Source organism: Girardinichthys multiradiatus, chromosome X, assembly GCF_021462225.1.
Source record: "Girardinichthys multiradiatus isolate DD_20200921_A chromosome X, DD_fGirMul_XY1, whole genome shotgun sequence".
In the NCBI taxonomy this organism is placed as follows: Eukaryota; Metazoa; Chordata; class Actinopteri; order Cyprinodontiformes; family Goodeidae; genus Girardinichthys; species Girardinichthys multiradiatus.
Window position 1 is genome coordinate 16,690,610 of NC_061817.1, and position 12,196 is coordinate 16,702,805.

At 39.1% G+C, this 12,196-nt stretch overlaps 1 protein-coding gene across 1 annotated transcript in view; it reads right to left on the reverse strand.

The window, feature by feature from the left end:
• Window positions 1-523: 523 nt before the first annotated feature.
• The window catches only part of LOC124863479 (serine/threonine-protein kinase BRSK1-like), a 57,966-nt gene continuing 46,293 nt past the window's right edge, over window positions 524-12,196 (reverse strand). Inside the window, exons 17-21 of the mRNA XM_047357865.1 lie at window positions 10,595-10,718; window positions 10,389-10,490; window positions 10,153-10,261; window positions 3,515-3,604; window positions 524-2,209 (exon numbers count right to left, since the gene is read on the reverse strand). Of these exons, the coding sequence (XP_047213821.1) occupies window positions 1,983-2,209; window positions 3,515-3,604; window positions 10,153-10,261; window positions 10,389-10,490; window positions 10,595-10,718 (652 nt within the window). The 3' untranslated portion in view covers window positions 524-1,982. The remainder of the gene's footprint in view (window positions 2,210-3,514; window positions 3,605-10,152; window positions 10,262-10,388; window positions 10,491-10,594; window positions 10,719-12,196) is intronic.

A 12,196-nucleotide genomic window follows, 5' to 3' on the forward strand; every position in this document is an offset into this window, starting at 1 on the left:
CTGTGGAAGGTAATCCAACCATCCTGGCATGGTTATTTTGTTGGAATGCCTAAGGTTAATTGTTTTCCTCTCTTTCTGTTGCTAAAACATTTGATACATTTTCTTCCTGTTTTGAGTTGGAATGGGCAGTATTCCCAATGCATTTGTATGTATAGAAATGAAAGCAATGACCACAAGTTTAAGCTATACTCACTCTTTCAAATATTCTGCTATTGTTTATAATGGAGCTGTATATATTTAACAATTGCACTGTCATTAGAAATATAAGAAAATAAATAATATTAAAAACAAAAATTAAATGAAACCTGAGTAGACGAGAGTGGCTAACAAACTTTAGGCAAACACCTAAAAGAGGGAAATAATGGTGTAAACAGAACATGAGTAGCATGCTGCTGTAGCAACAGCAAGCTATTAAGCCAAGACTGAAATATATTGCTGTTAATGTGTCAGATTCGCTTCGACCTTCTTTGTTTGGTTCGGTTCAGAAAAGATCACTTATGGGTAGAAAAAGATAATTTGTGTTAAAAAAAACATGTTTAAAAGCATGCTAGTGCTAAGCCAATGCTAACCATAGGAGGTAAAACGTAATAGATAGCTGAACTATTTAAAAGTTTACAGGTCTATCGAATATGCACTTGTTACTTCCTGTGTCACGTTGAAAGGATTTGATAATTAGCATACTGCATCTGGTTATGGTTTCCTCGCTGGTAAAAATATGATGTGTTGATGTGTAACGGGGCTTCATATTAGTGCTCACATGTACATCAGAAATTGTTTAGAAGTTGTTCTTAGGTTCAGAGAGACCATATTAAGAAGTAACAGTTCACAAACAGCAAATGTATCTGGAAAAACTAGTGAAAACAAATCATTCTGCCTTTTATATGGAGTATGTATGGTATAAAACAAATGCTCTAAAAACTTTCAAATAAAAACTGCTTTTTATTTCTAATAAATAGGCCAAAGTAAAGGTTTTCAGCTTCTTAGTTTTGTGTCCACTGTATCTAAAAGATGGGGCAGCTCATTCTATGTTTGGCCTCCTAATCTTTTCATCCAGCATGCTTTTGGACTTGTAGGGGACCGTCCTTGGAGTGTGACTAGTTTCTTTGAAATGTGTCAAAATTCCTACTGTTATCCACATTTGTCTTCTCTTGTAAAGGCAATATGGTATCATAGCTTCATATTATACTGTATTTCAGAAATAACTGTGGGGGCTCCATACACTCAAGGGAAAGTGTGTCAGGATTACTTTATATCATCGCTTCGATGTACGATGTCCACTTAACATAGTTCCACGGATCCATTCTCTGGCAACTTTTGTTCCTCTGCTCTGATCCTCAGATTGTTCCTCCATTTCTTTGATTGTGAAAAATTACAACAGGGTTTGCTTAGTATGTAGCGACACAATCCACTTCAAACAATCTCATTTAATTCTTGGCCAATTTTCCCTCATGTTGGTCTGTTGGAGAAAACACATTTGTTTTTCCCATAGAAAGGTGAGGAGAATAAGTGATGCAGGTGATCAAACTGGATGGGCAGGAAATGATGAATCAGAATGTTTCGTTGCACTCATTGGCCATGATCAGCATAAACCATCCTCACCGATGTACTTGGAGGTTTCCTGCAAAGTCTGAAGCAACTGTTGATTGTGATTGTTCAGTAGAAATGTCCTGTGCTTTGTTCACTTGTGGGAGGTGGACAACTTGTTTACCTGGCTGTGAGTTTTCTCTGTTCTGCTTTCTCACTTCATCAGTACCTATTTCTACTACAGATAGACACTTCTGGGGAATTGTCAGTCGTATCTCTAGACTATCTTTGACAAAGGTCCTTCCCATCTTCTATTCCTTGGGGTTAAAGGTCAGAAGCCTAAAAGGAAATAAGGGAAAGGCAAAGGAGAGAATGCTGGAAGGACTGAGAGAAAGAGAGGGAAGCCAGACGGACACCTCTAGATAGACGACCCTCTCTTCTTATTAGCAATATTCTTTTCAAGGGTGAGACTGCGTCCCGTTGGACGATGAAAGAAGTCTGATCTTGTCTCTCCCTGACTCTCGCCGCTGTAAGACGGTTCCGCTGCTGCTGCTGCTGCTGCTGCTGCCACTCATTCCATCTGCTGTATGCTCCCTTTCAACTCGATCCGATCCACTTTCAGAATGCCGGGAGTTCTGATGGGAAGGAACACTGGGCTGACGGGAGTGCTGACCATTCTTTTCATCTGAGAGGCAAGAGATAAAATTTCAGAGAGGGTCCATTATTCAAATAACCTTACATGCATGTGGCTTGTAGAGTACCTGACACAAATATTCCTACCCTTTTATCTTGTTCACCTTTTGTCACTTCACAACTGGAAACTTCAAGCTTTCATTTATTTTGTTGAGGTAGTTGTACATAATTGCAGTGCATAATTGTGGGCAGGCAAAAAAAAACATGGTTTTCGTTAAAGTTTTACAAAAAAGAATCAGAAAAGTGTGAAGTGCGCTTTTATACAGCCTCATTTACTCTGATACCAGTTGATAAAATCCAGTACAACCAATTGCTTTCAGAAGTCATATGGTAAATAAAGTCTACAAGTATGACAGTTGCAAATCTATGAAGACCTGGCTGTATATCTAAACTGAACGGATGGGCATGGAAAACATTTATTAGAGAATTAGCCCAGAGAAGGAGCCTATGGTGACTTTGGAGGAGCTGCTGAGATCCACAGCTTAGGTGGGTATTCTTTTGACAGGTCAACTACTACTCATACACACCAAACATCTTGCCTTTATGGAAAATTGTCAAGAAGAGAGCCATAAGAAGCCCATAAGTTTGCCACAAGCTATGTAGACACAGCATGTGGAAGAAGGTGTTCTGGTCAAATGAAACCAAAACTGAACTTCTATACCTACATGCAGCGGGAAAATTACTCTAAATCTATAACCAGATCTACAATAAAATGGAATGGAATACAGATGCGTCCCTTCTCCAAAACACTTGAATCAAATGCCTGAATTAGCTCGCCAGCATTCAGACACCTTCTGCAGAGTCATGCCAGTGACCTAATAATTCGATTCAGATGTGTGCCATGTTTAGACATGTTTCAGATAAACATGTCTAAACATGGCAGGACACCAATCCTCATGGCCACTGGTTTCATGTGTCAGTCATAGTCCAAACATAAATCTAATTCGGAATCTGTGGCAAGGCTTGAAAATTTATGTTCCCAGAAGCTATCCATCAATTCTGACTAACTTTGAGCTTCTTTGTGAAAAGGAATGGGCAAAAGGTTCAGTCACTTTATGTGCAAAGCTGATGGAGACATAAACCCAATGATCTGCTGCTCTAACTGCTGCAGACGTTTGTAGTAACAACATGGCTATATGTAAAAAAATGTTTAGGGATTATGAATATTTTTATGAGGCACTGTATGAAGAAACCTGTATAATAAGAACTACAACAGCATTTAATTTCTGTTTGGGATTAATACAGTTTTTTTTATTTAAATTGAATTGAAGTGAATATGCATATGTTTTGTACGCACCTGCCAGAGCTTGCACAGAAGGTTGATCATGGGTGCTAAGAAGCTGATCTTGAATAGTTTCTACGACTCTTTTAAATCTGCGACTGGGACCTACGAGAAGAAGAGAACAATCAGTTATCAGTCCCCCCCCCAACATCTCCCTTGTAATGTTAGATTTACTGTCCTTCCTCGCAATGTTATGTCAGATACTTTACAAAGAGGCCAGCTGTAAGTACAAAAGCAAGTTTGATTTAGGAATCTCTGAAGATGATAGAAGTCTTCCAGATTGGCTAATGAAGAGGGGATGAAATAGATGGCATACAAAAAGGTCCATTCAAGAAAGATAATTAACTGAAGGATTCCTGAATAGGAAATGTTGGTTTATACACATGAACATTATTTGAGAAATGTAAATATATTTTGTAAATATAATAATGCAATGGTCATGATCAAAAAAGCAATTAAAAATAAAACATAAAAACCGAATGATTTCAAGTTTAGCCTCCAACAGAGATATTCAAGAATCTTTTACACCTGCAGATGTTTTGTGAAAACTAGGGGCAGTAAAAAACAAAAAAACAACATTTAAACACATCACTGACCTCCTCCTTTATAATATTTGTTAAATCCTCATGACTTTCCTGATATTATTCCGTGCCTTTCAAAGGGTGCCTGATCATTTTATATTAGCGTTTCTTAGTTACTGCTATAATTATTGTTCAGCATGTAATAGCACAATACACAATCTTCCATGGGGAAGAAGGTCCCTAAGTCAGAGTTCATGCAGAGAAAGTTAAAGATCACCAAGTAGCCAGTATCTAAAGTGGCTGATGTGCATGTAAATTGTAGTGAAAGTGGCAGGTTTTAACTATTTATTCCTAAAGATTTAAATCTTATTGCACAAGCATCATACATATTGCTCAATCTATATTTGAGGTCATTGTAATTTAGTGTTTGAACACAGAAAATGGAGAGGAAAACTTTTGCCATGTTAGAACCATAACAACTAGGAGGACAACTGGTTTTCTGATAGGTAGGATCAACTTGTATGACTTCATTCCCAGCTCCAAGCTCTGACTTCTGGGAAAGCTATCTAATCTAATCTAATGCAACATAAACTGTGTGTTCTGCTTTTACTTTGAAGTCACATTTCCTGAGTTCCTGTTTGGGAATACAACAAGGAATGCTCTCTGAAGTCAAAATTTAAACTGAGAAAGTTGGAGGACTCTGACCAACCTTAGGTTTAATATCCAAAATGGTAAACAGTTCCACAATGTTTGAACACATGAAATCAAAATAGCTACTTTGTATTTGGTTTGTATTGCTACTATTAGTTAGCACCACAAAATTGAGCAAATCCAGCTAGTTTTCAAACTTGCAGCTAGAACTAAGTTGTGACATCATACCCAGACCCGAGCTCTGACGTCTGACACATATCGAACGCAGCATAAGTATAAATATGAGTCCTGGATACAAAGCTGAGAGATGAAAGCTTGATACCCTGTTGTATCAATTTTTTATTTAAAAGTCAAAAAGGAAGTACTTATACAGAAGATATAAACAGAAACTTGGTTACACTTTAACCCATACTAAAGGTGTTTAGGAAGCCTCCTCCACTTTTAAACAGTTTAAACTGCTGGTGGAAAAAAACTGTATCACTAGCTAACTGTTAGCCATTAACAATGCTAAAGGTAACATCTGGTTCTGAGCTTGCTATTACTGCTAAATTAGAGCACTTCTTCATAAGTTTAGAATTATTTTATTAACCATTTCATCAAAATAGAAAATAAACAGCCTGATCAAACATGACTGAATGATTTTATTCTAAAATAGATTTCTTTTTAGTTTTTTTGATTTATGAAACTTTCTATTTTATTAATAAACTTTCTATTGTATTTCTGAAATCAAAAAATAGCATTTTCAGTGCATTCAGCCTTAGGGAATTAGACAAGCATAAATATGCAATATGTGGCTTAGTGAAACCAGTGAAACTTATTTGAGAATCTTTAGAACAGTTTGTGATTAATAAAGCTTTTATTTGTTTGAACAAAATAATAGAGATTCTTAGGTTTCTATTATGATCCTTGGGGGTTTGGGTTTTCATTTGTGTTTGTGTTTTAATCATTTCTTTGTTGTTTATTTATGTTTGAAAGGTGTTGCCAAATTGGTATATTTTTTAGGTGTAGATCTTTCCATGTAATCCATGCAACATTTAGTAACTGCTCACAGTTAACTCCATAAAAGTTACAATAAATATCCTTATGAGTAATCCATGCAATAATTATTAAAACACACAGTTGAAGCAGTGGGGAGTGAAACAAGCATGTTCTCATATTCTGAAGCTGAGAGACTGGAGAGGCCTGTGTGGGGCCACGTATTATCTGTCTTATCTTTTGCAAAAATATAAACAAGTATATCCAACGAAATGATGTATGATGATTTTATATTATTTCACATGTATTGAATAAAATTAGCAATCTTTGATTAACAAGTTAAAAGATGTATGATTGAAATGTGGTTAAGAACTGAGAATTAGAGTAAAAAACATTAAGGTTTGACATTCTCAATCAGCTATATATGAGAGAAATATAACATTAATCATTTGTAAAGCATGAATAAAAAGAATGAAGTGATGGTTTTGTAACTGTGTTTTAAAGTAAATGCTGAAAGCTGAAGAATGAAATGTGTAATACTGTGTAAAGATTAAAACTGAGCAGATTAGGGAAAGAACTGGAGGATGACTAGGAGTGACGAGAGCCAGCTGCATGCTGACAGCGACGGGAGGATGCAACTACAGACCAGCTGCTATTATCGGCATCTCCAAGGCTGAGAAACAGAATCAGTAGGTCACAGTGACCATGACTAAAGTATTGAGCAATAATCAAGAAGCTGAGCTGAATAGGTTGCGCAATAACTAAGAAGCCTAATAAAGGCCTAACCGGTGAAGGCATCAAGCGCTATAAAAACAATGCTGAGAGCAGAAACGGGGTTGTTTCCTCGCAGAAGACCAGCAAACAAGTTCAGATGGAGAAAATAAGCTTGGATGGAAAAGGAACAGAGACACAGCCCCACTGATCGACTACATTAAAAAGAGGATCAACCCGTGGGCCCAGAAAGGACTGTGCCTCAAAATTAAGAATCTGATTTCATCTAAAGCCTTTTTATCCAGACAACAGAAGTGAACTTGATCGGTGAACAGCTGATTGCTCTAAGTTTCAGGCTTTTGGAAGTCCTGAATCAACTTCATTTATGTCTCCGGGTTTCCTTCAACTCTTCAGCTTCTGGAAACTACTGTCTTCAGAGACATATGACAACAAAGATCCTGTTTAACCATCAAAGCCTGGAGCATCAGTGCCTGCCACCTAAAGGAAGAAGACTGAAGATTAAGTCGTATTCCCTTCAAGAAACCACTCATTGTTACCAGAAGAAACTTCTCCATCAGGTGCATGGATGAGCCTCCGTCTTCAAAGTCTCTCCAAACTCACTAGTTTCAGCATCAGGGAAAGACAGGTTGAGTTGATTGATTCATTTCTATTATTGAAATTAGTTTGTGTTGCCAAATCTAAGCTGTTACTGACCCCTGCAAAAGCGTTACTAATTAAAGAAAGCATATAAAATTCTAGTTAAATCGTGGACATTCAATTATTTGAGTCACCGTATTGTTGGTTTTTCATTGGTGGTAAAAAGTCTTGTTGCCTGGTTCTAAGATATTTTAGGAGGTTTTTAAAGGTTGCCTTAGCCAAGTTTGTTAAAACAGCGCCCTTGGGGCTCGTGCTGAGCCACTAAAATTAACCTAGACCATATACCAAGAGCCAGTTGTAAATTAGGGAATGAGCAGCCGTGAACAAAAGTGACTGTTGAAAGTGTGGATGACTGCGATAGGCTATTCAGTCGTCCAGACCTCCAGTTGAAGAAGGGCAAGACTTTTGTATGAAGGCTGTCAGAGGCTAGGCGAGTCATTTCCCAACACCAGCTTAAACAGAACTTTCAGTAAACCTGCTTAGTAAGACCTTTCAGGTTTAGGGAAGTCCGGACCTGTTAGATGGAGAGCTGGTTTGAGCAATCCCTTTAGACATAGGGATGTAGGAGGGAGGGGTTAGCTCATCGGACAACAACATTTCTTAATTACTTCTTGTGTTCTGTTCTTCGTGTATTTTAGTTTATCTTCTAGATCAGTGTTAGTATATTCTCCCCTGGGTTTGTAGTTTTCCTTTGTGTCCAGTTTAGTCCCCTGTGCTTTTTTTCACCTTCGTTCATTTCCTCTATTAGCAATCCTCTGAGCTGTTCCACATTTCCTTGATTAGTTAACTTGGGTCCTATGTCATTTTCCACTCCTCCCTCAGTATGTAGGCTCACTGTTCTTTACTGGTTTGTCCCATTAAACTACCTGTGCTCCATGTCCTGCTCTACCTGTGATTGCCCTGTAAGTTCTCCTTATTGCTTGATAATTAAACAACTCTGTTTTTGCCACAGTCAGTCTCAGCACTTGGGTCCTTTACAAAACATAAACATGACAGTTTCCTAAAAATATTGCCTAAATCTCTTCTCATAATTGTGGATCTAGTAGCGTGTATGGGCTGGATGTACAGCTAAGCCAAATGTTTATTAAAGGCTAATTCCGAGTCTGAGTTTGAGTCTGATAGACAACCTATGGAGGGAATCTAAAGATTAGGGTGATGGCAAAGAGGCCTTTCAACCTCGTCACCAAAGATAAAAGAAACACTCAGTTCTAGCAAAACTGGCTGCAAGAACAAACAGATCCATCAGATCACAGGACATCAGCGGCCGCCATATTACCAGCTTGGAAAATTGACAATATGCTAAGGTGTGCCTGTTCACAGATGATAACAGAGGTGGATGATTCTTTTTATAATAAATAACAAGCCCTTTATTTCTCCCAACTCTGTGACAAAAATACACTCCAGAAGGAATAAATATCATCCATGTCTGTAGAGCTGCAAATCCTTCATAGAGTACCTTTAACTGTTGAACAGTTAAAGAGTATTTATATCTCTTTAACTGTTCACATTTTGTCACATTAAACTTTAAAGTGTTTCCTAATTGTGAAGTGGAAGGAAAATCATATATAGGTTTAAAATAAAAATATGAAAAGTGGGGCATTATTATACAGCCTCCCCAAGTCAGTAGTTCTGGCTGCAGGTTTAGGGTCCCCCCAGTCTCAGGTCTTGTGCAGCCTCTGACAGCCCTGTATTTATCTCCATCCATCTTTCTATTAACTCGGACGGGTTCCATGCCCCTGCTGAAGCAGCTTGATGATGCCACAACCATCTTTCACCACAGAGATTTTCTAATGCATTTTTTCTGCCATACATTATGCATATAGGCTAAACATTTTGTTCTCATGTGGGTGGGTGGCAGTGTCTTCCACATGTTTGAAGTACCCCCTACATGGCTTGTGGCTAACTGTTAACAAGACTCTTTCTGTCAACTACAGCTTTCTTCTTACTAAACTTCTATTACGGCCAGATTTGTCTCATACACAACATACGTTTGTCCTGTCGCCATCATCTTCTACCTGAGCTGTGGCTCTACTAATTGTCATTTTAGGTGGATGGTAGATTTGCAGTTGTGCCACATTCTTTCCAGTTTAGGATGATGGATTGAAGAGTGCTTCTTAAGACGTTCAAGGGTTAGAAAATTGTTCTATCTCATAACCCTTCTTCTCCCCTTCCTCTCCATCTGTGACTTGTCTGCTGTGTTCCTTGGTCTTCATGATGCTGTTTGTTCACCAATGTTCTCTAACAGAAATAGCTGGATTCATACATTAAATCACAGCCAAGTGCATTCTGATTACTAATTAGCTGTATTTTGAAGGCAGTTGATTTCATGGAATTTTATTTAAGCATATCAGAGTAAACAGGACGGATTACAAATGCACGACGAATTTTTCTGGTTTATGTTTGTAAAAATGTTGAAAATCCTGTTTCATTTTCCTCCCACTTCACGATTATGCACCATTATTGGCCCTTTTCAACTAGTCCCTAATCAGCGCAGTTCGGTTCAGCTCTATACGTACTATCTTTAGTACCTGCTTGGTTGTGGTTCCAACCGTACCGAGTCATGTTAAAACACGACGGCACAAGACTGTCGGTCACTGATTGGGTAGGGTGCGGCCTCGCTAATCTCTCTCCTGTACTTATCCAGAGTATTTCGTCTTCTTCTTCTTTCACTCTGAGTCTGACAACAGCCATCGACCAAGCAGCTCCACTGTTGTTGTATTTGTGTCACTTACAGATCAATCATTTTAATGGAAAATGAACCAAACCCAACTGACCCAAGAAGAACCGCTTTAAGTAGCTACTAATATAATCATAATAAAATAATCTGTGAAATCGGTTTTTGTTACACAAGAAAATGGTAAAGATTTATGTTTGATGTATGAATTATTTTAAAAAGCACTGTATAAAGCTCAGAATACATTCCATAAACAGCGTTGTTAAAAAACAGATACTGTATCCAGGTACTTTAGAACAAACATTCTAAAAATCTGAGTTTTTCAGGGGGAAACTTTTAAAAGCACTTTTCCTATTGGATTTAAAGACATGAACACTTGTTCCTTCAACTTTCCTCTAGTAAATGAAATGGGCAGGTCTTATGTTGATACCAGACCTGAACAGCGTCTGTCTCCAGCCTCTCACCTGCTAGTAAAGTGAAGGTGACACTGTAGATGCCCATCTCTCTTCGTCCTTCTCTCTCCGCTCGTTCCCTCTCGCGTTCCCTCTCTTCCTCAGAGAAAGCAATGTCCACCTGCGAAATGGAAGTAATAAACTGAACTTTAAACTTAAACTCTATTTTGGAACCTTTTGAAGCCATATTTGATCTATGATGTTGGCTGAATTAAGAAAATATCAGAAGCAAAAGAAGGAAACATTACCTGGAACTTGACAGGTTTCTGGAAGACAGATGGGCCACCCGAGGACTTGTATTCTGCCCTGAAACTATTCTGAGATACCACACTATGGCTGAGAGAGGGGATCTGTGGAAGTGACAGAGATGGAGTCTTAAATCAATGCCTTTTAAAATTGCAAAGGCAAACACTATAGCAATGGTTAAAAGCTGGTTGAAGCCTTATAGACTCACAGAGAGGAAGGCATGAACGATGTCAGCCTTGATTGAGCTGAGCGGCTTGTCTCTGATCATCACAAATATCTGCTCCTCCTTCTCCAGACTGATGAAGTTACCAAACCACGACCTCTTAGCCAGCCTACAAATGGGGAAATAATTTCAATCATTTATTTTTCAATTTAGAACTAATTTAAAGTGATTTATGCTACTTGGACTCCTAAATACAACACTATGATTTTATCCTATCTGGAACTGATCCAGCAACTAAAACCTTGCTGCAACATTATCTATCTGTTCATCATATTACTGTTTTGAGACTTTAAGGTGAATCTTTCAAGAGGTAGTTCAGGATGTTTTAATAAAAAAATTAAAAGCAATTCATATCTTCCCAACAGTAGATAGTTGGTGTAGTTCCTGAAGGCTAAAGCTAACAGCTGGCCCCAGAGGCTCCTAGACCCAAGCGGACTTTTACCGTCCTAAGGTGACTCCAACTTCAGAAGGGTTCATGAAAATACTATTTTGTGATCATTTAGTTGATACTTATTTAGACAGAAAGTAGAGATAGAAGGCAGCCCGGCACCAACGATGTTTATGTGAGAAACACCTCCTGTGGTGGAAAAAAAATCAAAAGTGACATAGCTGTTTCATGTGACTGCTATTTTATGTTTATATTGCCTATCTTCAATATATGTTAAATCGACCCGAAACACTATTTCTCTGTAAATAACCACCCGTTGGAAACATGGTGGCTGTTTACAGATTCATAAAATGCTATGGTGTTTTTGACATTGGATTTGTTTTAAAACGGTAGAATTTCCCTTGGGTCTTTGCCCACTTTTGACTAGTCAATAACTTCAGCCTCCAAGACAAATTAATATAGATAAATACTAAATAAAGTTGCCCGTATGCTTAGGCTGGCTCTAGGGACGTGGAATGTCACCTCACTGGGTGGGAAGGAGCCTGAACTTGTGCCGGAGGTCGAGAGATATCGACTAGAAATAGTCGGGCTCGCCTCCACGCACAAAGTGGGCTCTGGAACCCAAATCCTCGAGAGGGGCTGGACTCTCTTCTACGAGTGGCCCACGGGGAGAGGCGGTGGATTGGGGAGGGTTTGCTTGTTGCCCGCCAGCTCAGCCGTCTCGTGTTGGGGTTTACCCCAGTGGATGAGAGGGTCGTATCCCTGCACCTTCGGGTTGGAGACAGGTTTCTAACTGTTGTTCCGGCCTATGGGCCGGGCGGTAGTGCGGAGTTCCCATCCTTCTAGGCGTACCTGTTGGGGGTGCTGGATAGTGCCCCTCCCGGGGACTCCATTATTCTGCTGGGGGACTTCAACGCCCACGTGGGAAATGACAGTGACACCTGGAGTGGTGTGATCGGGAGGAATGGCCTCCCCGATCTGAATCCGAGCGATGTTTTGTTATTGGACTTCTGTGCTAGTCACGGATTGTCCATAATGAACACCATGTTCAAACATAAGGGTGTTCATCAGTGCACTTGGCACCAGGACACTCTAGGCAGGAGGTCAATGATCGACTTTGTTGTCATATCATCAGACCTTCGGCCGCATGTTTTGGACACTCGGGTGAAGAGAGGGACTGAGCTGTTCCACTGATCACC